The 25,703-nt window shown below is 47.7% G+C and overlaps 1 protein-coding gene across 1 annotated transcript; it reads left to right on the top strand.

The window, feature by feature from the left end:
- Positions 1-1,933: 1,933 nt before the first annotated feature.
- LOC134508908 (tetraspanin-36-like) lies at positions 1,934-24,878 on the top strand. The gene is made up of 7 exons (XM_063321086.1): positions 1,934-2,062; positions 17,938-18,129; positions 19,281-19,355; positions 19,834-19,929; positions 20,652-20,804; positions 21,509-21,592; positions 23,035-24,878. The coding sequence occupies exons 1-7, from the start codon at positions 2,003-2,005 to the stop codon at positions 23,119-23,121; spliced, it is 747 nt and encodes a 248-aa protein (XP_063177156.1). The 5' UTR covers positions 1,934-2,002; the 3' UTR covers positions 23,122-24,878.
- Positions 24,879-25,703: the final 825 nt, after the last annotated feature.

Raw genomic sequence — 25,703 nt, forward strand, 5'->3', positions numbered from 1 at the left:
GTTATCATATTAGATACTTTTAATTTCCTTTTTTCCCCCCATTCATTTCCAAAGTTGCGGAATTTCCAGCTTACTCCTTTTTTAAAAACCCACGTTCAACGGGAATCTCTTGCTTTTAAGGCTAATTTGATGGAAAACGGTGCGGAATATCATAAGCGGGGCTGTGCGAGACGGCCGGGATACATCTCCACGGGCACCTCCTCCTTCTGGCAAGCCTCGCCCACCTTTAATAAAATATAAGCTGTCGTTGATTTTAAGAGCGTTTTTAAATGAATAACATTGGAAAGAGACGGCACACAGCTGGTCACGTTTTGATTAAGACCGCCATTTCGTTCTCATGGCGAAACGACCTTTATTATATTTTTAAATGAAATCGAGAACTAACGAGCGACAATAAATGGAAGCAATATTGTGATATTAAAGAAAGGTGGGCTTCGGTCGGCAAGGTGGTTTCTTTGGTGCGGCTTTTGTTTTGTTTTGTTTTTTTTAATTCCTTTACATTTCATTTCAAATGCAACTTCAGAATTTGCCTTTTCATTATAATTTGAAGTATTTCCCCCAGACTGCCAGTCATTCCCGCAAAATTATGAAGATAAACGGTTTCCGGGCGATTTCCTTTCTTTATTAAGACCTCGGCCCGCCACGCTGCAGGGAAACGTGAAAATGCTGATTTATTTGAAAAGGAAGGAATACTCCACAATTACACACTCTGTTAAGATTTCTTGCTGTAACAGAAAATTGTCGCGGCAAAGACAGGCTTGCTGGCAGGAGGAGCCCCCCCAGCAGTCATCAAACTCTTGACTTCGCGCTGATCTTTATTCTTAAAGGAATATTATTTTGGAGAACGGCTTCACCCCGCTTTCTGCGTGGGGATTTCTGTGGTTTTGGCAGCCGGCACAGACCCTTCTGCTGCCTTTCAAAGCAGCGGCGCCTTAAATTCCTGGGCTGCGGGCAGAGGCTGGCTTTCCGTGATTTCCCTTTCCGCGATTTCCCGCTGCAGAGTTGAGCGCGACCCCTCCAAAATCCGTATCCCCCGAAGGAAATAGGATCACATCTATTTTTGCCGGGAAGGGGAAAAGACGGGAAATGTGTTATCGCTGCATCCTGCACCCGAGTTGGGTTCAGCTCGCTTCAGGCTGCCGGAGGTCTGTTTTGCAAAACAAACCCCGTGCTGCCGGCCCTACACCTTTGGCTTGTTTTTCATGGAATCACGGACTGGTTTGGGTTGGAAGGGACCTTAAAGACCTGGGCAGGGACACCTCCCACCACACCAGGTTGCTCCAAGCCCCGTCCAACCTGGCCTTGAACCCCTCCAGGGATGGGGCAGCCACAGCTTCTCTGGGCAACCTGGGCCAGGGGCTCCCCACCCTCACAGCAAACAATTTCTTCCTCAGATCTCACCTAAATCGAAATATTTTAAAAGCACGAGGCTCAGCTGATGGAAATAAAGCGACGTTTGCATCCCTCTGCAGTCAGCAAATTCAAATCCCTCTCCCTGCGGCTGCTCAGCCGCACGTTTCCGTGGTGAGGACACGCCGTAGCCGTATTCCCACTATCCGTGGTGCGTGCGAGTGGGAAGATTGCTGTGAGACGGTGCCAAACCAGAAAGGCTGGCCGAAGGGAGAGACTCAGCTGTGGGTTAGCAATCCCGGGAGGCAGATTTGATTGGAAACCTTTTAGCCGCGGCGAGAGCTTTTCACAAAAGCTCCGTTTAACTCGAGCTTGAAAGTTGCCGAAGTTAAAAAAAAAAAAAAAAAGAAAAGCAAAAAAACACGTGGAGCTCAACACTCATTTGCTTTGACGTTTGTTCTCGGCTCTCCCTTGGAGAAAAGGAAGAAAAAAAGTTTGGGAAGCTGCCTTCTTGGCCCCAGGGAAGCGCGGACGGCCTCTGGGTGGGTGGGAAGGACGGGACGGGGCTGGGCTACGGGGCGGCTCCGTGGGCGGCCCCACTCAGGACCCAAAGCTGGGTCCCTCCTCGCCCTCCCCAGTCCTGCCCCACGCCATGGACTGCGGCGTCATCACCTCCAAGACCGTGCTGCTGCTGCTGAGCCTCACCTTCTGGGTACCGCCGCGGGGACACGGGGGGGACACGGACACCCGTGGTTTGGGGGGGGGATGTGTGCGTGTTCCGCTCCTGGAAGGGCTCTGGCAAAGGGAGACGGTGCTGTGGGACATGCCGTGACCCGGCGTTTCCAGTTAAACGGGTGTTTAGATTATGGGCGTGCAGGTGACGTTCATTTCTATAGAAAACCCTACGTACGTATTTTTAAAGAACAAGGAGGTTTGGGGTTTGAATTTTCAGAGAGAAAAAAAAAGGACGTTCGGGGTGGTTTTTTGCACGGTGTTTCTTAACGTCGTAGGGTTTTTTTTTAGTCGTGTTTTTAAAGGCGCGTCATAAAAGCACTCTACCAGCTGGTTCTGGGATTGGGAACAGACTGGGCTGCGGGGGGCGAGGGCAGTAGGCGGGGGGGGCTACCCTCCCAGTTTGGGGCGAGGAGTATTTGGGGGAGGAAAATGGCCGAAACCTTTGTTCCAACGACGTTTTGCTGCAATAACGCCTTTGCAGATCACTTCCTCAATAATTAGTTACCAGCACTAGAAAAAAAAAGAGGGTGGGGTTGTGTACTTTTTAGCCTAACATTTGAGGAGGGGGGGGCACGGCCGCCTGGTGACAGCGGGGCCGCGGTGGTTATTCTGGTAACCGGTCTCGGTGGTCATACTGGTAACCAGTCTGGGGTTTTTCCCCTGCGTGGGGAAGTCTGCATAACCCCCCCCCCCGCCATCATCAGCTAGCAAGTGTCGCAGAAGGGGCCCTGGTGTGTATCGGAAGCGTGGTTCGGGCGTTCGCCTCCGCTTTGCAGCGCTTTGAATGTTTTCAAAACGGTGTTTTTACACCGTGACGGTGAGAGCCGGGGTGGGGGCTCAGCACAGCGGCACCCCCCTATCGGGTCTGCTCTTCCGAGCAGGGCTGGGTGATGGAGAAGGTAAAGGACTTTGCTAAAGCAAGGAAGAATTAAAGAGAAGAATCAGAAGTTTCTCCAAGAGAGAAGCGACACGGGGAAAAAAAAAAAAGAATAATTTTTAAAAAATGGAAATACGCAAAACGCTGAGGTCTGGCGGGGCGTTGTGCCCTGTTTTGGAAATATGGGACTGGCTGCTGGTTGTAGGGAAGAGCTCGCCCCGCTCCGGCCCCGTACCTGCTTTAGGGGGGCTCAGCTGCCTGTGTGCCGCGTAACCCCCCTGTCGCCAGCCTGAACGGCGCAGGAAGATGGGTTTACTCATCAAGTTACATGATCTCACCGCGTACGGTTGGTTTTGGTTTTTTTAAAAATTTTTTTGAAATACCCGCAGAGATAACACTGGAGCATCCCCCTGTTTGTACGTGGGAATCCCCTGAGCTTCAGCATCCGCAGGTCAGCATCATTGCTTGGCTTTTCAAAATCAGCCTTACGTCCTCCTAGAAGCATCTCCGGTACTTTTCCTTCTGCTGTAAGGGAACTACTTCCATCTACTCCCGATTGAAGCTCTTAGGTCATCTGGATTCACAAGCGATCAGTAATTACCCTTCTCCCTGTCCATAGCCTCTGAATTTGACCCAGACCAACCTTTTGGGTTTTGTTTTTTTTATCCCAGGAAGAGCAGCCCCAAAGCCTGTGGCATTTCGGCACTTAGACACAGGCACCACCATTACTGCGTGGTAATTGCATTCCTGCAGCAGAACTGCAGAACCTGGAATTCAGGTTTTAGGAGGGTGGGGAAGGAGGAACCGGACTCTTTTCTGCTCTTTGGGGCTCCACCAAGTGCGAGGAGGCTCCAGATCGTTATCAAAACATACGATTTGCAAAGAACATTAGACTTCTCCTCTAAGGAGTAATTCGTGCTCAGGCACCGCGTGCTGCCAATCTTGCCCAGCTTGGAAATTATTACGGAAAATAATTCACCACCTGCATGCTCAGCTAGCGCAGTTATGGTGCTTTGACAAAGGTTATTGCTTAGAAATGTCCTAAAAAGGCAATAAATCCACTTTTGGATCTCTGATGGTTATCATTGTGCAGGAGGGGAGGCAGATTTTCCAGACTGACAAATAGGAGCTTCCTAAATGGGGTGAAAAAACAACTTCTCACTTACCCACCAGGCTCAGCATCGTTATTTGTGGGTCATTCTGCCGTGGGGTGGACTGGGGGGCTGTGGGTGCACATAACCCCCACAAACAAGGCATTGATGGAAGCTGTTTTAACTACACAGTTACCAAGGGTGGTGCTTCAAGCTGGGGGAGATCTGTCCACCTCCAATTGTGCTTTCTGGCACCTACTAATTAGGTCCAAGTGTGTGGTTATTTTGGTAAGTGGGTGTTGGCCTCCTCTAGGTGAAGAGGGCAAGATGCTGGTTTAATTCATGGAGCTTAAAAGAGGGAGAGGAAGGGTCAGAGGAGGTTCTGATGTTCTTGACCACAGCTCATGAGGGGACTTGGCCTGGTGGGATGTGATGATGCTCCTTGAAGGAGGGAGAGAGAAAATGCTGGGATTCACTTGCTGGTCCAAGGGAAGAAACTAGGAATCTCAAAACTAAATGGAAGTTTCATGCTCTGATATTTCTGTGTGATGGGACCTGCGCGCCCTCCCAGGTTGGTTTTCTTCTAACTCCCCTTCTTTAATCCCAAAGCTGCTGAATTCAGCCATTAGCACCTTGGCCCTGCTCACCTTCTCCTTCAGCTTCGTTGTCGCTAGCCAGACTTCTGCTTCCAGAGAAGGTTTGGCTCTCCAGCAGGAGTCCTGGGGACTTTGTCACCCAAAGGCCACCTTTTGAGTTGCTCCTCCTGTTTGCCCAGGCTTTCCACTTGCTTTCCAGCAGAGGTGGGTGCATACCCAGCCTTGCTCCCCTTGCCCTACAGTAGAGGGAAGGATGAAGAGAAGTTATTTTCTGGGTGGTTTTAGCAGGACCAGTGGATTGGAGAGAGCAGAAGTCAATCTGTTGACAGCAACAGGATTGTCCAAGGAGGAGAAGCCTAGGAGAGTGATTCCAGAGCTGGTCCCTGGCAGGGTGTGCTCTACCTGCAATGAAGCCAGACTTGGCTTTCCCCACTTGATCCCTGGCTCCCTCTGTGCCCGCACACACCCAGGGTGCGTTTGAGGCCATCGCAGGTCATTCAGGAGCTTTATCGCCCCAGAAAACCCTCTTTGCTAACAAGAATTACGGTTTCTGGGTTGGGATTTGACTCCAGATGGTTGTAAGAGTCATCCACTGACTGGAGAACAGAGAGGGGCTTTGCCTTCCCACCTGGTCCCTGTTGAGGATGTCCCAGCGCTTCGAAGCTCGTGGTGGCCAGCCATCCCCTGTCTTCCCTTCTCCACCCTACATCAGGTGGTTTCTGCAAATATCTTTGGATTTGTGACCCAGGAGATTCCAAGGAGCGTGAATTAAATGCGTTTTGGGGTGTTAGTGTCATCTCTGCTTTGAGGAGATACTTGGGCTGGTTTGGGCCTCCTGGAGTGTTTGTCCGTTTGGTCCGTGCTTAATTGATTTCCTTTGCCCTTGGTGCATCCAAGACCAAAAGCTACTTGTTGTTAACCTTAAAGTGGTTTGCTGAGTGAGAAGGTGCACTGGCAGCTCAAGCAATCACAATATTACCATGGTACCACTTTTAAATAATTTTTAGCAATTGCGAGGGATAAACATACCTGTAAAAAAAAAAAAAAAAAAAAGTTCCTGAATTTGTGAGTGGTTTGAAATCACTTATGCCAGCGATGGGAGGTTTGGGAATGTTCGCTCAGTCAGAGAGAAATCTGAGGGATAGTTAAAAAATAAATTAAAAACACCCAAGAAGGAGGATGGAAAACAAATTAAAAAACCCCAAGAAAGAGGATGGAAAATAAAGTAAAAACCCCAAGGAGGAGGATGCCTAGATGGAATTGAAAATGTAGTGAATAGCAAAGGTTATGTTGGAGATTAGTGATGATGGAAACGCATTTATTTTTCAGGATGGAGCTATTCTCTAAAGAGGTCTGGGTGTCAGCAGCCCTGTGACCCGTTTCTCACCTTTCCTCCATCTGTTCTCGGGCAAATCCGTAATCCTGCCTGTGGCTGCCTGCTGTGGGGGACAGGCAGCTCTGCCGGGTTTTAACGCTGGGTGTGATACTCGGTAGGATGATGGAAGAGCTGCGGAAGCCCCGGCTCCGTGCTCCGCATCTAGGAAACGCTGCTGATGAGCCACGGGGTCAATCTGACTCACTGTCCATGATGGAAAAAGCTGCTTAACCAAGAGCTTTATTTTTTCTTTTTTTTTTCTTAGCACATCCAGCAAGTAAAGCTGTGTCCGTGTTCATCCACTTCTGGAAGGGTTCGGGACAGGTTTCCCCTCTGGGCTCCTTGTTTCTGCCCCTCTGATGGAGCCGTGGTCCACAGCGATGAGCTGGGGAGGGCTGGGGGATGTCTTGACCCAGCCGGAGGAGCGTTAGGTGGGAAGCAGAGAGTGGTGGGTTCGTTTCTAGCTCCGTTGTGAACTCCTTGCTGAACTGTGGTGGTGGGGGAAAACCATCCACGCTAGCCGGAGTGGTCGCCGGACTGATCGCTTGGCACCGGATTTGGGCTTTGGCGTGATTCACTTGAGCGTGCCTTGAAAGGGCAAAGTTCTTCCCTATTTTAAACTACTCTGCCCAAAAATCAGGAAGCAGAATTTAACTGACTTTCAGGAAAATGCACTTTGCTGTACGCGTAGGGGCCTCACGGATAAAATTAAAACAAAGATGTCGGTGCTGCGTGGTCGGGAAAGGGGAAGCGTTCAGATGGTGGCGCAGATACGGTGCGAGAAACTTCACCCTTTCCTCTGTTCTTCTGGGGAACAGCCTTAGTCTGGCTGTCCCCGAGGCTGTGGAAAGGCTCCTCTTGGATGGCTGGGTTCTGGATCTGGCTCTGAACACGCTTTGGCCTCTTCGCAAGTCTCACAGGTTGCAGGTCTCCAAAACCAGAGGTGTGATGTTGTAGAAGTGCCTCTGATAATTACAGCTGCTCCAGAGGTCCCATTTTACCCCTCTGCGAGAAGTTCAGAGCTGGAGGACTCTCCAGCGGCTTTTTCCTGTAGTTGATGTACAAACTGGGCATTTCCTCCGTTTTCCCCAAAAGCGTTGCACTGCCAAGCTGTGTTTGCTTTTCCGTGGAGCTGGCATGATCCCTTTGTGGCAGGAGAATCCCAACCTGTGCTTTTCCTTACGGGAAGAAGCACACACCAGCCATGCTGCCTGCATCCCTTCCCTTTCCGCTGGGTGATGAGCAATATTTCAGGGCAGATAAGAGGCGTCTGCCCTGTCACCAGCTCCGGGATGTTTCCCCAGGCTTTAGGATTAGCTCCGCTGTGTTTTAGGTGCACTTTGCTGGTCGGTTTAGTCACGGGATCTGGTGGCTCAGCCAGGAACAGCTTATTAAGAACCTAGGGTGGTTCTGAAGGCAAATATTGAACTAGACGGTGTTTTGTGTCTGAACCGGCTGTCGGGATCCAAAATGGCTTGGCAGCGGCTGCTGAATCCATCCATGCTCAGCTGAAGGTCGCAGCAAGCTCTTGCCTTGCAATCTATGCCTGTATTTGGGGAGAATAAGAGTGAAAAGGGTGGTGCTGGTGGTGCTGCTTTCTCCTAGTGGTGGTCCTGTTGTCCTCAGAGGTGCACCCCAAGGCAGAGCTTTAAGCATTAGAAGGATCTGGGGAGGATTCCTTGCTCTGTGCTGGTGTGCGGTGTCTCCACGAGGACATCCCACCGCTTAGGCTTCGTAGGACATGCGCTGAAAAAACCCCAGAGTTAGGCTAGAGGAACAGAAGACATGCTTGGACTACTCTAAGGAGAACACTTATTTTACATAACTTTAAAACAAAACCATTGAAACCGGAATCCCTCTTGAGCAGGTGGGATTGCAGCGTGTATAAACTGGAAGTAGGTGTTGGTTTGGGGGTTTTTGCCCACTTTTTTTCAGAGCCTTTTGGCTGCTGCTTGTTGTTTTCATTTGAGGAAGAAAAAGGGAAAAGCAGGCACTTCCCACCGTGCCCGCCGAGCAGCCCTGCGGTGTGTTTTGAAGGCAAGCTGAAACACGCCCCGTAGTTGTACGTCGCAGCTGAATATTTCGATATAATGTACGTTGAAGAGTCTCCCATGACTTCGTATAAGTAGGCTCAGTACAGATTCGTCAGCTACGTCCCACCTCTCCACTTCAGGAGACTGTGGTTTCAAGCTTTGGAAATTGTGGCGAATGACTGGCACGAGATGAGTGGGAAGTCTCTCCTGGGGCTGTTGGTGGGGCTGGCAATCGAGGACAGCTTGGTGGGGCTCACAGCTTTGGTGCTTCTTGCTCCAATCCAAAGCCAACTTGCCAAGTTCAGTATTTTTTTTTTTTTTATTATTTTGCAAATCGGTGTTTTCACAACTTGAGAGTCCGAGAGAACACAGAAAGTGTGTGTACTTGTTTAAATTACCTTTTTTTTTTCCAGCAGAAAAGAAGTGGGGAAATATTCAAAGCTATGGGCTTCTAAGGTCTTGGAAACGGAAAGAGCTGTAGGACAGTGGGGAGAAGAGCAGATGTATGTGTGTCCTGGAAAGCAGCTTGGTAGATGAGGCCCTGGGGGTCTTGGTGGGCACCAAGCTGACCATGATCCAGCAATGCGCCCTTGCTGCAAGAAGGCTGAGGTACCCTGGGCTGCATCGGGAGGAACGTTGCCAGCAGGTGGAGGGAGGTGGTCCTTTCCCTCTGCTCGGCACTGGTGAGGCCACGTCTGGAGTGCTGGGTCTGGTGATGGGCTCCCCAGTAGAAGAGAGACAGATGTACTGGAGAGAGGGCAACGAAGATTCTGGAGGGACTGGAGCACCTCTCCTGTGAAGAAAGGCTGAAAGAGCTGGGATTGCTCACCCCGGAGAAGAGAAGTCTCCAGGGGATCTTATCAATGTATATAAATACCTGAAGAGAGGGTGCCAAGAGGATGGAGCCAGGCTCTTCTCAGTGGTGCCCAGTGACAGGACAATGGGCACCAACAAACACAGGAGGTTCCCTCTGAACAAGAGGGAACACTTTTTCATTGTGAGGGTGGCTGAGCATGGGTACAGGCTGCCAAGAAAGGTGTTGGGAGCCTCCATCCCTAGAGATATTCAAAAGCCATTTGGACGTGGTCCCGGGCAACCAGCTCTTGATGTCCCTGCCTGAGCAGGCGGTTGGACTAGATGACCTCCAGAGGTTCCTTCCCACCTCAACCCTTCTGTGACTTCATACCACACCGGTGCACGGCCAGCCTGTCTGGAGCTATGTGTGGCCAGGAGCTGCAGCAGATGGTGGGTACATCCTCTCCATAACAGTTGTTCCGTGTGTGGGCATCTGAGGGGCGTTCTGGAGCCTTCCTGCTGCTCTGTGCTCCGGGTGGAGGTTCACACGTTGTCCTGGATGAAGCCAGATCTCACAAGTGCAGCAACAACTGATTTACCGTTCAGAGAAATCAATACCGTAAGCGTGGTAGGAAAGAGCAGACGAAGCCAAGAGGTTCCTCCCAGCTGACAGAGTTTTAAATCTGGGACAGGAAAAGAGAGAGGAATCTGTGCAAGTCGGGGGGGAAGCACTGAGCTAATTGGCAATGGAGGGGGGCAAAAAGGCTCTGCCTGGGTGCAAGGGAGACTGTCAGGTCTGGGGAGCTGCGTGGTCCGTATGGGCTAAATGGAGTTTTACAGAGGATTTGTGAAATTGTTAAAGCGAGTGTAAAATGAAGAAGGCTTTCTCAGAAGTCCTCAGTGCCTTTGTTTTCCCCCAAAGTCCCTAGAAAACATGTTGACTCCGTGGAAGTGGAGTAACGCGGGAGGTAGGGAGGACTTGAAGATCTGGCAGCGAAGGGGAAGAATAAAACTCGCGGTACGGTAAAGGAGCGAGGGAGGCAGAAAGAGTAATTCCCCTTGCCACGCCTGCTGGCTGGTGGGTAATAAAATAAATTATTTATGGAGGAAACGTTGTGCAAACCCTTTTGAGCAGAGGATTTACCTGCCAAGTTAAATCAAAAACCTATTTTGTATACACAAAAAAAAGCCCCTCAAACCCAAATACAAGGAGTGTCTTCTGTGGGTAATTGAGACCAGTGTTGGTGGAGCTTGATTCTCGGTAAGGGGGGGCACGGGGACAGCGCAGCGGTGACAAACACTTGGCAAACTAATAATTGCAGATGACATCCTAATCTGTCCTCTGGCAAATTAAAATTGCTGAAAACGTGATAGCATTCCAGTGAACGTAGCGGTTGGATGTGAAGGCAAAAACACCAGCGTCGGGTCTTGTATGGGGTGAAGGGCTCTGACTTAAATCACTGCTGTGCAAAGGAAGTGGTGGGAAAAAAAAAGTGGGTTTCAAGCCTTAAAATGAACTAAAACGCCTCTGTGAGCTGACTGTCTGCTGAAGAACTAGAAGGGAATGGCTCAGAAAGTATTTGTGTGGATATTGATAGTTCTTCCAGTGTGTATTTGTAGTAGTTTGCTGCAGAAAACGACTGCTATTGCTCTTTAAAGATACACAGTGTTATTTATGATATCTTTCTTTGTCCATAGAAAGTTAACGAGATGGGACGAAGTTCAAATCAGTCCAAGCGTTGTGCCGTGTTAGATATTTGTGCTGGCCCTGGGAAAGTTCTGTCGGAAAACGGATGGGGGAGAAATGCCTTTTTTAAGTCTCATTAGCTCACTTTTTTTGTTTTATTGTATAGAGGATGCATCTTGCTGAACGCGCTCGTTTGGTGAATTTGCGATTTACCCCGGCCTTACAGCTTTCCCTTTTAACACCGTAGCTTCGTTACTCTGCGTTTCACTGAGCAGCCGTTGAAAAAGAAAACCCTGTGCTGGTCCACATTAACAGAGCAAATGATCAAATCAACACCCTGAAATTGGAAGATGCTGGAAGAAACCTTAAGGGGGGGGGAAAAAAAGCCAAACCCACAAAAACTGCCTTTTAATTTCATAGCTAGTAGTTTGGCTCCTTTACTGGGGTTTTTTTTAGGTTTGGCAGAGGACAAAGAAGCCTGTGCCGATAAATGCAAATGAACACAAACCTCTGTTCCCAGCCATCACGTAATTTCAACTTATTAAAACAAAGAAGGGAAAGTAGAGAAAAATACCTGTTCTGCCTGACTGATAGATGCAAATTTTGTATTTTTTTTTTTTTTCTTTTTCAGAGCAGTTGTATAGAGGAAAGTTTAAGGGGGTCCCTTCTATGGCTGTGATAACCATCAAGTGTGGTGAAGTATCTGCATAGCCATAAGTCTCTCTAGAAGGGCAGGGGCTCGTGGTGATGAGCATAGAAAAATTTACGCTTCTGATGGTGGGGCACAAGGTGAAAAACTTGCTGTACTTTAAAAAAAAAAAAAAAATATAGAAAATCTACTATTTTCCAATGGCTCTCCTGTTCTGCATCAGTGAGATGGCTCAGGCTCCTTATCCAGGCCTGTCCCCTTCTGTTTCACGGGCGAGATTGAATATTCACGGTGCTGCGTGTGCATTTCGTGGCTGGAGAGCGTTCCACCTTGTCATACGTGTTCCTGCAGCGGGGAACCGCTGTACACCTGCCTCCCCAGCTCAGCCGGCCGGGCCAAGTATGGAAGAGGTGGGTGAAGTTGATTCAGTGAGTAACCCTGCTTAGGAAAACCCCGTTGTTACGGTCTTTGCTTTCTTTTTGCTCAGCCCCAACAAGGAGTTCGTTGTTTGCGCTCAAACAATTAAAGATCTCCGCTTTCTGGCAGAGGATCTGAAAAAGCAAGTTATTCTTGCTGAGGTCCTTGAATGATGCGAGAAGAGGCAGCGGCAGCTTTGTCGCTCAGCTGTGAAAAGGGACTTTCTTGCAAAATTTCCCTTTATCTCATCTCTTCGGCTTGTCTTAGGAGTATCATCGGCATTGTAAAGAAATAGCAGCAGCGTTTTCCTGCAGCCCCAGTGAGTCAGCCGGGGATGTCTGGGGAGGAAGGGGTACGGTTAGGCTGTTCTGCTTGGCGTGGCTGGCAGACCCAGTGAAGCTACCCCCCCTGCCCCGCCCCCCCCGGACTGGGTGAACTGGTTGTCCCATATCAGCCTTGCGTGGCTCCTTGGCTGCCGGCCCTGGGGTTTGTGCCAGCTGCATTGGGCCGAGCCTCTCCACGCATCGCGTGATCCTGTTCTGCGCTGAATTCTTTGGGGAAAAAAAAACTTCCACGCAGGAGCCTAAAAAAAAAAAAAAAAATAAAAAATGTGAAGAACAATAACGATTTCTAGTATTAATTTCTCAGAAGAATCCTGGCAGCCGGGTATATAATTTTAGATGTGTTTGAGAAGGTGTTTGACTAATCATGAAAAAGGAATCTCTTCTTCCCCAAAAGTAATTGCTTGAACTGGCTTTTGTATTTGTGAAAGATTCTTTTGGGTTGTTTTTTTTTTTTTTTTTTGAGATCCAACAGGAATCTGTTTAATCAGCTGTACTTTACACTTCTTACTCTTGACTTAGGGTCTGTCTTCAGAAGCGGAAAGGACGTTTCTTGTCATATTTCTCTCCCAGAGAAGTTTCATCCTAGATTCAGGAAAGGGCTGAGGGTTTTGCAATGTTAGGGGAAAAATCCCTTCACCGGATTTTGAACTTTCCTGAAGTACTGGAAAGGCTTAAGCGGGAGAGCTCAAAGATTTATGCGCTGAAATATTTTTCTTCTCCACTTTTGAAGTTGAGCTCTGGGACTCATCTACAAAAATAAACCGGGGAACAGAGCGTTACCTGAAATGCCTTCCGCTCCCTGAGTGACCCTCTTCAGGCTTCAAAGTCTTCGATTTGAATTAAAAGCCATGGGTGAAGTCGTGGCTGTTCCTCAGTCTGGCGAGGGAGGGGGGGGTGTGTGCAAAAAATGTGAACTTCCTTTAAGCCGGATCTTTACCCAAAGTCTTTTATTTTTACCTCGTTATGCTTCCTTTTTCTCCTCGGCAGCAGAAGTTCAGAAATTATAAGAGACCACTTGCTGTGTTTCGTCTCCGTCCAGAACCCAGCCATCCTGAACGTTGCCGTAAACCCCGCTGTGATAGCCCCGGTCTGTTTTTGCATTGATAAAATTTGGGTGAGAATCTCCTTGAACTCAATGCCGGACCCTCTGATGTTGGCTTACTGTGGTGGACCTTTGCTAGCCCTGGCTTTGCAGGGCTTCTATGAATTGGTGCTTCGCCATGTGGTTTTGAATTTGTGGGTAGCAACAAGGTTTTTCTTAGTTCCCCAAAGCTGGTCCGTTTTTGCCGTTTCCTGCGTGTGCTTCCTTTTGTGTCGTGCATTGAGCGTACTGAAAATAGGCAGAAAACCGGACGTAGAGGAGAGAGGAGATATGGAGAATGTGGCTGTTGTCTAAATCGCTTGCAAAAGGATAATGGAAACTCTGGGAAAGTAACGGAAGATCGGCGAGGAGGACTGTAAACATGCTCAATTGACTCGTACGTGGGGCGCTGGAGAACACGTGTATCACAGAATCACAGAATGGTAGGGGTTGGAAGGGACCTCTGGAGATCATCTCGTCCAACCTCCCTGCCAGAGCAGGGTCACCCAGAGCAGGTTGGATGGGAATGTGTCCAGGCGGGTGTTGAATGCCTCCGGAGAAGGAGACTCCACTGCCTCTCTGGGCAGCCTCTTCCAGGGCTCTGGCGCCCTCAAAGGAAAGAAGTTCCTCCTTATGTTGACATGGAACATCCTATGCTCAAGTTTGTGCTCGTTACCCCTTGTCCTGTCCCCGGGCACCACTGAAAAGAGCCTGGCCCCATCCTCCTGACACCCACCCTTTAAGTATTTATAAGCATCGATAAGATTCCCCCCCTCAGTCGTCTTTTTTCCAGACTAAAAAGACCCAAATCCCTCAGCCTTTCTTCATCAGAGAGATGTTCCAATCCCCTCAGCATCTTGGTAGCCCTTTGCTGTCCCCTCTCCAGCAGTTCCCTGTCCTTCTGGAACTGGGGAGCCCAGAACTGGACACAGTACTCCAGGTACAATTAGATCACACTAATTGCATTTTAGTCCTATGCCTTTGACAAGCAGAACATCTGCACTTTGATCACGTAAGCCTGTGATGGACTCAGGAGCACGTTATCAAGCTTGCCCGAGATTCCTGCTCTGCTGTTGAAGAAGATCAAAGCACAGTGAAAAACTAGGCCTGCTTGAATCCTTGAAATACAGGCGAGAAGAGCAGGTCTGAGCTCTCGCTGAAGAGGACTCTCTCGCTAACGAGGCCCCTCTCTCGCTCCACGTTGCCCGCGTCCCCTGCTTGTGTGCCTCTGCCCGGGTGTTGCTTCCGAGATTCCCTGATTCCGTGAGGTATCCAGATTAAATTTGTTCTTTGCCTTTCATCCCTGGTTTTGTGGTCGTTCCTGCGTCCCGCCCGTGTCGGCTCACACAGAAACACTTGGAGGATTCTTTTCTGTGAAACATCCTACAGGAAGATCGAATTATGAAGCAGGCCGTCTTTGGATATACAGAACCACTTGCAAAGGCTGGGACTGGAGTTACGCAAAAGAGCAAGGCTTTACGTTCTCTGAACGTGACAAATGATTAACTTTGCACTCTGCACGTTAACTTTTACACATTAACTAAGTCACAGGGCTGTTTTGTTGTGCGTGTTGTGACATGATGTTGCTGCTGAACGCGGATGACTCATTTACTTGCCAAAAAACCATGGCTTATGCTTTCTTTTCTTTTTGTACCCCAGCTGCTCAGTCCGTGCCGCTTTTCCTGCAGTGAAGTCACCCCTGCTCCGTTTCTCCAGGGACTGCCTTCCTCCATCATGAATCTTTCTGAGGGTCTCACGGTCCTTCTGGTTTTCTCCTGGGGCTGTGGGCCCTCAGCGGTTGATGACAATTGTGGTGGGACATCCCAGCCTGGGTTCTGAGCTGTACCAAAGGCTGATGACCTCAGGAAAAATGTTCTTGTTAGTGGCTGTGCCCAGATGCGAGTGCTCGGTTAAAGTCTGTGTGCAGGAGGCTTTGTGCTGTTAGTGGCTGGCTCCACCGTTGGTTTGGGGTGACCACCTGGCAGTACTTTCTCTAGCCTGGAAGTTGTAAAGCCATAACTCAGTTTTGCGTTAGGTTTGTGGTGACGGCAGCAGCAGCGAGACCAAGGATGAGGTGATGTTGGGGTACAAGCATGGTGGCTGGGAGCATCGCCGTGTTGTGTTTGTATTCAGGGTGGAGGATGATCATAGAAGGTACTGGGTTGGAAGGGAGCTCTAAAGGTCATCTAGTCCAACCCCCCTGCAGTAAGCAGGGACGTCTTCAGCTCAATCAGACTGCTCAGAGCCTCACCAAGCCTGGCCTTGAATGTCTCCAGGGATGGGGCCTCCACCACCTCTCTGGGCAACCTGGGCCAGTGTCTCACCACCCTCATTGGAAAGAACTTCTTCCTAATGTCTAATCGAAACCTGCCCTGCTCTAGTTTAAAGCCATTGTCCCTCGTCCTAGCGCTACATGCCCTTGCAAACAGCCCCTCCACAGCTTTCCTGTAGACCCCCTTCAGGGACTGGAAGGGGCTCTAAGGTCTCCCCGGAGCCTTCTCCTCTCCAGGCGGAACAACCCCAACTCTCTCAGCCTGTCATGACTCGGTGCGTGCCGGGGAGTTGTGATGTACCTGCCTGAAATTTCCCTCAAACCTGAGAAACCAGAATACTTTCCAGCTGTTCCCATGTTTACCAGGAAGTCTTCAAAACCCAGCAACAAACGTAGTCAGGGATTACAGTCAGGATGGGACGGCTATGACAGTAAATGTGCTGTTACTCATGTAATATTTTTTGCCATGCGAAAGTAGGGATAAGTTTTAAAGTCAAGCGAGAGCATCGTGCTGTTCCTGCTGTGGTCACTTGGATGTTTTCCATGGCTTCTATGGGAGCAGGGATCAAACTTGGAAGCCTTTTAGGAACTGTAAGAGCTGCTTTCTGAGCTGGTGCTGGCCCAGCTGAGCAGAGCGTTTCTGTGGTTAATAAAAGCCCTTGCATCCCCTGTCTTGAATCTGCATTGTTTTCACTGGGTTTGGGGCCACCATTGCCAATCACGGTGCTCAATAGTCCCAGAAAATATTAGAAATAAAGGATATATTGGGCAAATGCTGTCATCACGTTTTCTCCGCGATGATGGATAGTTAGCCCAGGAGTTTTGCTTCCATCTCCTTGGCTGCCTCTGCCCAGATGGTGCTGTTCCAGAAGGGAGAATAGGTGGATAGTCGCACGTGCATCCAGCTCTCCAGGCCATAAATATGGGATGCCCTTTTTGAGTCATACACTTTGCTCTTTTTGTGCAATTGAAGGCAAAGCAGGATGGAGGTGCGGTGTCCCCAGCCGCACCTTTGGTGTTGTTGCTATTCCAGGGACTTTTCCTGTCCCGCTTTCAGTGCAAGAGCATAGTGTCGGAGTTGGAAGAGGTGAGGTTGCTCGCGGTGGTGAAGTGAAAAGGCAATGGTGCCCTTTGAGCTCAAGTGGTCTCGTCCTTTCCCTGCATCCCTAGAAAGGGGTGGGAGGAAGAAGCCCTGGTCGCTATACGCCTGTAGACAGGGGAATGGGAAAGAGATTTCCCTCAACAAGAGGAAAAGTTAAAGGAAGTTTTAGGAACTGCGTTAATCATTAGCACCACCTGAAAACCCGGTGCACGTGGAGAAGAAAAAGACCCTTTGGAGAACTGGTGATCCTATTCCTTTTCCTCATACCTCACTTTGTAGAGGACATGCTGTATCTGAGCCCCAACAGAGCAGGATCTTGCATGACATGTGCTAAATGTCTCTTAAGGGTTAGTTCGATCCTGATTTCATCACTTGGCGCATGTGATCCTGGTAATTTTGAGGTACAGGCAGCGTCCAGGAATGCCAGAGTAGCGTGGGATGAGAGCTGTGTGAAATGAAGGATGTCCCCTGCACTCGGAGGTAATTGAAGGGCAGGCACCAGACCTGACTGGAGGGGAAGGAGCCAAACAAGGTAAAGGAATTAGCAAGTCCGAGCTCCAGTGTGAGGAGTACTTTGATTTAATTAAAACGTACAGCACTGGGGGAAGTAATGAACTGCTTGTAAGCTGCATGATGAAATCCAGCTGTAGCCCATTGAAAACAAACAGGCTTGTGTTTTTTTTTTTTTCTTTTGAGTTTCCAGAACGTGAGGACGGACGGTGCTTCATTTTTACAGGCGTAGTCTCGTGCTGCAGGATTACAGAGGGTGGATGAGCTGTTGTAACTCTTGAGAGAATTTGTTTATGCCACTGGTGAGGCATTGGCGGGGCATTGCTGAGTCTGTTGGTGTTTTATCCAGGGCCGTATCCAGGTCTACGGATAAAAGCCTTCGGTCTCCAGGGCTGCGAGTTGGGCAGCTGTCACTGGCCTCAATTGGCCAAACATCCTTTTGGAGGAGAGTTTATTTTAGAGGTTGCAGAAACTTGTTTCCTTCAGGAAAAGGAGGGATTGTGTTTTGCCGAGATCGAGAACGTTTGTGCCTTAGTGGTTAATGCTCTTGTGAGAGTGGAAAGGATGAGTTTTTCTCAAAAAAAAAAAAAAAAAAAAAAAAAAAAAGCCCCAAACCAACAGCCCACCCCTGTGGTGATCATCTTAAAAGTTAACCCCTCCGAATGCTGCGTTGGGTAGGGGTTAGGGGATCTTGGGTAGGAAGCGTGAACCTGGCCCTCTGCAGAGACACTGGCTGATGCACGTTGATAGATGCCCGTGTTTCGGCTCGGCTGAAGCGGTGCTTTGGTAGTGGAGGAGTGATTCCCAGGGAAGTGAATTCTGTCTTCTCTGCATTGAAGTTGGGATGGGTAGCTAGTTTCAGATGCATGCTTTTTTTTTTTTTTTTCCTAGATCTTTGCATACTGTACTCATTACTGCTGAAGTTAAAATTTTAATTACGCCATTACAAAAAGATCCATATTTACTCTCCTGGGCAGATGCTTCATAAATAACTGCTAATAAAGTAACTTTATCACATTTCAGGCAGCAGCCGCAGGTCTCAGCTATGTTGGGGGTTACGTCATTAACACCTACAAGAGCTACGACAACTTTCTGCAGGACAAGTATGCTCTGCTGCCAGCCGTGATCATAATTTGCGTTGCTGTGGTGATGTTCATCATCGGGTTGATCGGCTGCTGTGCCACCTTCCGGGAGTCTCGAGTCGGCCTAGGGCTGGTGAGTGTTGCACGTTCTCGCGTGTCCTCTTCTCCACCCTGTTGCGTGGTATGGGAGGTGCTCCACTGGACCTTCTCAGGACGCAGAGAACAGAAAGTAAAAGATTATTCTGACATACTCTGCTGAAGCACTGCTCCTTTGTGGGAGTTACGTACTGCTGTGAGGCACTGACTGATGGTGAGTGAGGTGCAGGTTAAATTATTAGTTGCACTGCCTTGTATCGAGAAATACCCACAGCCATGGACAGCTTGATGGCTCCACCTCAGCTAGCTTGCTGGAGGTAAGCGTGGAGAGTAGCAACTTTTGAGAAGAAGGGTGATGGTGAGGGAACAGAAGATGTGAATTCCCAAAGCAAGCAAAAAAAGAACCCCCAAAAGTAATTTTCTGCTGACTTTAGTGCTCTGAATCCTGAAAGCATGCCCCCACTTCTTCTAGAATGATTTTTAAAAAGACAGAAAGGTTCAAGCTGAGTAACTTGGGGCCCCCAGCTTGTGCCTTGAAGGCGATGTGAGCTCAATAAGCAGCGCCCAACGTACCTAACTCAACATCTGTGCAGTCTCCTGTTCCAACAGCCACCTTGTGAAGTGTTTCATAGAATCACAGAATGGTTTGGGTTGGAAGGGACCTTGAAGATCATCCAGTGCCACCCCCCTGCCCTAGGCAGGGACACCTCCCACCACACCAGGTTGCTCCAAGCCCCGGCCAACCTGGCCTTGAACCCCTCCAGGGATGGGGCAGCCACAGCTTCTCTGGGCAACCTGGGCCAGGGGCTCACCACCCTCACAGCAAAGAATTTCTTCCGAACATCCAATCTAAATCTCCCCTCTTTCACTTTGAAACCGTTACCCCTTGTCCTATCATTACACTCCCTGATAAAGAGTTTCATAAGCTCTTCACACTGATCGCATCATGGCAGTGTTCAGGAGACTGCCTACATTGGGCACAGATCCTGCGGAGCCGCATAGTCCCAGCCATGCACAGTCATCTCCTATTCCGAATGATTTTCTGGAAACTCTTTTGATGGGAGAGGCAACAATAGATAAAGGTAACTTCCCACTATAAATCAATGTGATGGGTAATGTGCAATTGAATTCAAATGCTGTGGAATTGAATTCTTCCTTACAGTCCCTCTGTCTTGCTCTTTATTTCAGTTCTTGGCCATTATCCTGGTTATCTTTATTGCCGAAGTATCCGCTTTTGTCCTGGGATTTGTTTACAGGGAAAAGGTAAGCAAAGAATTAGCATCTCTGTACTAACCTAAAAGTAAAGAATAGATCTTGTGTTCTTAGAGCATTCCAATATATCCAGTTTTCTTGAGCTTCATCCCCTATCCTGCAGTCTGCAGGTCAAGTGGGAATGAGGATGTCACCATCGGGTATGTGGATCGGTCTTTGTCGGGAACATGGTGAATACATAAAGTACCTGGCAGGCATCACAACAGTCTCTAAGTTGGAATTAACAGTTGTTGATGCTCACCAAGGAGGGCTCTTCCATTGGGAGAGGCAAGCTTCTATCCAAGAATGTAATTCTGCTTAAGTGCTACTCGCATTTTATCTATAAAGCACCACTTGATTTTTTTATTTTTTATTTAATTTTTTTTTCCCTTGACTTAGTTGGGAAACTGATCTTTCGCAGTTTCCACTAGATAAAATTCTTAGCTCGTGTGTTAAAACAGTGTGGCATTTTCTTCCCCTCTCTAAATAGGTAAAAACCGACGTACAAGGCACAATGCGCTCAGTCTTTGAGAAGTATGATGGGAAAAATCCAGAGTCTACTGTTGTGGATTACTTGCAAGAGCAGGTAAGAAAATGTTTTAATTGTCCTGAGAATTATTTAGGAAAGAACAACTGGGTCCTACACAAGGAATCTGGCCTGGGAAGGAAGGGGAAGAGGGTCAGTATGGTTGTATCCTAGAACTCGGCTCTGCAGCAGTGTTTAGCACCTGATTCTACAGGTTGCCCAGAGAGGTGGGAGATGCCCCATCCCTGGAAACATTCCAGGCCAGGTTGGACGGGGCTCTGAGCAACCTGGTCTAGTGGAAGATGTCCCTGCTCGTGGCAGGGGGGTTGGACTAGATGGCCTTGAAAAGGTCCCTTCCAACCCAAACCATTCGATGATTCTCCAAGGCGATCAAGGGTGCTCCCCACTTTGCAGAGTTGGCCTTTTCAGGCTTCTGGATGAATAGTCTTGTAGACGTGAGTGGCCTTTGGATCAGACCAAATGAGTACATACGACTAACTGCTGCTGAGAATCCTGTACCGCATAATATAAAGATGACAGAAGACTCTATCCTGCTACTTGTCACTTTAATATTAGAGCTTTCACAAAGAATAAAACAATAAGGAGGTAATAATGTATGATCTGTTGTATCTATGGCTGTTTTTCTGAAGTACTGCTCCTCATAAATCTGCTGCGTACTGTGGGCAGCTCTTGGCCAGTATTCCTAAGAGAGGTTTAACTCAGCATTAGCATTTGTGTTCGTCTATAGTCACCCATCCCTCTAACCGTCTTGTGTGTGGCAGCTTCATTGTTGCGGGGTAAAGAACTACAGTGACTGGACAACCACACAGTGGTTTAATTCCACCGGTAACAACAGCGTCCCTCGGAGCTGCTGCAGGCAAGATGTGAAGAACTGCACGGGGCGTCTGGATCAGCCACAGGAACTCAATACGCGGGTGAGGATAAAGGACACAGTTTCACAGCTGGGCCATGATCATTCTCAGCCAGCCAGAACCAACGAGGAAAGCAGTTCAGGCGGGGTTTAGGGATAACATCATCCAATTCTTTCCAGCGATTTGTCCCCCAAGCCTTTTTCTCCTCACGGTTTTCCTCTAGCTAACTTCCTTCTCGTGTAGTTCTGTAAAAGCTCCTAGATGGTGAAGGAGGGCACCAGTTTGGATGTTTGGTCTTGTCTGTCTGCTGGTAACTCCTCCATTTCATGTTGCTGCAGAAGCAACGTGACAAGGCCAGAGCACTAGCTATGGGCACGTAGTTGTTCAAACAGATCTGGGGAAGAGACTCTTCTAGGATTGACCATGAATCTGGAGAATTGCGTACCAGGTCCTTCAGTCTAGGGCACAAGCCTATAAGTTGATTTCTGTAGATACCATTGCTGCTATTCAAGTGACCTGAGCTAGAGGAGATTGAGAAGCAGCAAATGGCAGTGAATCGCGGTTTGTCGGTGTCTCTCCTCAAGCAAGAGGAGAACGACAAGCCATCGGGTCTGGAAGACAAGAATGGAAGCCCTCAGGTCTGCAGTGGTTGGTTAGACAGGCCTTACAAAGTCCTGCTTCCTTTGAAGGGCTGGGGAGAAAAAAGGAAAGAAGTCCAGCTGAATTAACGTATTTTAACTTGTTTTCACCTATCTCTTTCATGGCAGGGCTGTGCAGAGGAACTGCAGGCTGGGCTGCAGAGCGTTATCAGCTACGCCATGCTTGTAATCCTGGGGTTTGCCATTGTAAAGGTAAATGTTCCTATCTCTTGCCTCGCGGAAAATAACGCTGTTTGCCCTTTGATCCCGGGCTTTTTCTTCTACCACCTCCTACGAACCTACAGCCTTTTTCTGGCTCTGAAGTAGACCCGCTCCTCTGTTCCTCACTTGTTTTCTTCCACCTTTCTGCATTTTGTCTGCAAGATGATAAGGGGAGGGATCCGAAATGCTACTAAGGGATTTGGGGTGGCAAGTCAACGGAGAATCCATCTTGGTTGTTTGGTGGGAAGCACAAAAAGCTGGGTGTGGTTAAAAAGCCTAGATCCTAGAATTCTTTATTAAGACAACCAGCTTTTCTATATTTAACTGGGATTTAAAAAACAGCTCATCGAAATTTGGTTTTAGATGTAACCCGAATGAATAGTCCCGTGCTGAGAGACCTGGAATCGAAATGGACTTGAAATATGGCTAGGAATGAAACCAGCAGGGCTATTTATATACTTATAAGATTGAATTAAATGAAATGTGAAACCAGATCATCTTGCGAGTGAAAACTAGACTTGAAAAGCCCTGACGTAAAACCCCTCGCAATTGGCACATGGAAGAAATGCCTACGCAACTTTGGGAAGATTCGACCCGTAAATTGTAGCCCGGTGGTTTGTCATTGTTCCCTGTACCTGTTCTCCCACATTTGTCACCTGTTCCTTGTTGACAGAGATTTGAACCATTATAAGAGCAAAGATTTTTTCTTTGACTATCTGCTTTTTGTAAAAGAGTGGCTGTAAGGTGAGCTGTTGTTGAACACTTCTGGTTTAATATCCAACTCCTGAACTCAATGCAGGAGCCAAAGTCTCTCCGGATGTCACCTCAGGGCTGGGGCTTGACTTAGTTCAACTTGCCTTTTCTTAATTTTGTCTGTAGCAGGGAGCTGATTGTTTACAGCATTTGATCTCATGGGCTTAAATTGCTCAGTGACAGCGTTGCCATCATTTCCTTTCCCCCTATAAAAGTGGTAAATTCTACACTCCCGTTACATGTCCCGTTACTATTTGCGATAAACCCTTCCATCACCATCTCTCCTGTGATCATCTCTAAAGAGTGCCTTACCATATTCTGCACTGTCTTTATTTGTGTATTTTATATGCTTAATATTTTACAGAACTCATTTTAAGTCCAGAATGATCCCATGCTTTCAGTGAAATTTTCCCCACAGTAAGATAACTAGGAATTAACGTGGATGTGTGAATTAATGGGAGAAGCCAGGGAGGAAGAAGCTGAGCTGGAACTCTTATTGGAAATTGATACGCCAAAAAAAATAATAATCACTTTCTGTAGATGTATTTTCTAAGTGCTTTTTAATATGAAAGGAATGTCCCTGCTGGGATGAGGAAGTCTAATTAACATATTGGTGTTGAGTCTGATGACTGAAACAAAAAAATGCAGCAAAACTAATTGTCTTTTGGTCTTTTTTTCAGTTCTTCGGCATGCTGAGTGTCTGTGTGCTTACTTGCAAGAGAGAAGACAGCGGATACCAGCCTCTTTACTCAGGAGTGTTTGCTTAATAAAATGCAAAGATCACTTTTCTTTCGCTTCCTGATAAAATAGACTCGTAAAGATGAACGCTAACGGACAATTTATGGCCTTCTTGCTAAATATTTTGTTTTGTGTACATGAAACAAAAAGAACATTGTGTATTGACTCGGGAAATTTCCTTGTGGGTGATGTGAAATGGCAATTTTGATATTCAGTGCCCCTACAGTAACGTACTCTCATCTTGCATACCACAGCTTTCTGTAAGGTTATTGTAGGTTTGGATTTGTGACTTCAGATAGCACCAGACGGTGTGACAGGCTCCAGAAAGAATCTTTCTTCTGCAGTTCTTTCCTCTGCCCTTAAAACATGCAGAAGCAACGTCATTTTTCATCACTAAACTGATTGAGACCGCAGGAGGGGTTTCAGCTGGTCTGCACAAACATCAGATGACTCCCATGGCGTGGTTAAACAGCGAAAGAAACTTTTGAATGCCGGGTTCAAATATTCTTCATAAACCCGGGGAGTTAGAACACGTTGGTGTTTCTATTATTTTTTTTTTCCTCTTTCTTATGTCCATTTGTTGTAATTCGGTTTATTGCAGGGGTTGATAGTGCAAGACAAACCCCGTGTTTAAAGTCTAGAACAGACATCGGAGTTGTTTTTTGGAGCAGATAGCAAATGTGAACAACCCCACGTTAGGAGGGGACGTGTGTTTTGAGCTTTTGGGCTCAGGAGGGCTCTATTTGGCTTGGCGTTTTTGTCCCTTTTTTTTTTTTTTTAAACGATTATTATTTGACATTAAAAATTGCTTACGAAGCAGTGCTTTTGGCATTTTCTCCCCTCCTTTTATCGATGCTTTTATGGTTTGTCTAAAAGACAGACTGTATCTCTCCATTCAACGCCGAATTTGCAGGAGTTACCGGGAGGAAGGCAGGCTGGAAGATGGCAGAACCGGCGGCCTTGGCTCGGTGGGGTTGTGCAGACGGGGACGATGGAGACATTCCTGCCACCCTCCCTGCGGCACTGAAGCTCTGACCACTTGTCACTGCTAAAAATGATAAAACCGTGCATTCTTGTACCAAGCAATTTCAATAACATGTTGTCTGGCGGCGTCAGGTGCCTCCTCCTTTCCTAGATTTCCTTTTTCCTTAAAGGTCCGCTGAAAGCGGTTGCTTCTTGGATTGTATTGAAATTGCTTTAAAGATGGCCCTTCCTTAACAAGTTTGTATGTTAATCTGTTTCTCAGTTCTTTAGGGTTTTTTTCTTTTTTGGTTGTTTTTAGAGGTGGGGAGGGAACTATGAGCTATTCTTTATTAGAGAATTGGGGAAAAGCAACAGAGTTTTTGCTTATTTTTTCTTTGGAGAGAGAAACAGTCTAACCTTAGCAATAAACATTTGTATCTGTAGTTAATTAGAAGAAAAGGAGTTTGGGGTAAATGTAAGCTCTTTATTTTTATTTTTTTCCTTTTGCCCCCAGAGAAAAAAAGCAACGGGTGATGATGTTCTGTAGGAGACATACCAGTATTGTGAGAAACGCGTTATCCGAATCCAAATAAAACAGGCTCAGGCAGAATCCTCTGTGAAGCACCTTTTTATTCACGTCCGTGCAAGAGCGGGTGACCTAGCAAGTGGGCCCTCTTTTGGTTCTTGAAGCACACCTTTTTATTCCCTAACCCTGGCCAAATTTTCCCTCCCTTGTTTTCCCCGTTGGTTAGGTACTCCAGGCTTCACAGCCTGTTCGGAGCACCTAAAATCCTCCCTGGATATCCCACCTCTCTTTACTTCTCTTTACGCTCCACCTGGGCTTATCTGACTTAAATGTTTATTTCTTTCCCTTTTTGGTAAAATTGCTCAATGTTGTTAGCCCTAATTAAAGGTAAAATACATCCCTGGGGAGTCTTTACTCCATCCTAATGGGAAGGGGACAATTTGTGCTGTGGGTCTTCCTGAGGCACAAGCATAGCAGTTATTCTGGTTCAAACTTCATACCATATACTTAACCCATTCTACCCAGGCATTTGTGTCCCCATAACCTGTTTCTATTTCAAAAGTTTGCTTCAAATCCTCAACTTCTTTGCTTGTTACTACCTTTGGGTCATTGCGTGGCCTCCATTTTTCCACTGTAGGAAGATCAGCGGTCCCACCTCCTTCCTTACTATAGTTTTGTTTTTGCTTCCACACTACCATCTTGAATCCACCCACAGGATCTCGTCCACTAACATCCGCTCTTAATCTGTAAATTTGGTTCACTAACCAATCAGCTCCTGTTACAGTAATTATTAAAGGGTTACAACGCAGGTTCTCATGTCTATTGACAACCCTTCTAACCACTAATCTGGTGGGAACCAGTTTGTCCTTTTGTCTGTGCGATATGAGCCGTTATACAAGCCATGGCTGGGGCCTCTTTGTCTAGTCATTCACTTATCGCATCACCTCTGATGGAAAACGGCTTTTCTCCCGTGCAAAAACAATACCTGCCGTTCTTACCGGAGGAGTATGTATATGTTGAAAGGTGATTTACTTTTTACCGAGGGCTTTGTCTTCCGTTGGATGCCGCGATAAACTTAATGTATGTAAGCAATTAACGACGGCTTCGGTCGGGAGAAGCCCC

This window comes from Chroicocephalus ridibundus, chromosome Z, assembly GCF_963924245.1.
Source record: "Chroicocephalus ridibundus chromosome Z, bChrRid1.1, whole genome shotgun sequence".
Classification (NCBI taxonomy): Eukaryota; Metazoa; Chordata; class Aves; order Charadriiformes; family Laridae; genus Chroicocephalus; species Chroicocephalus ridibundus.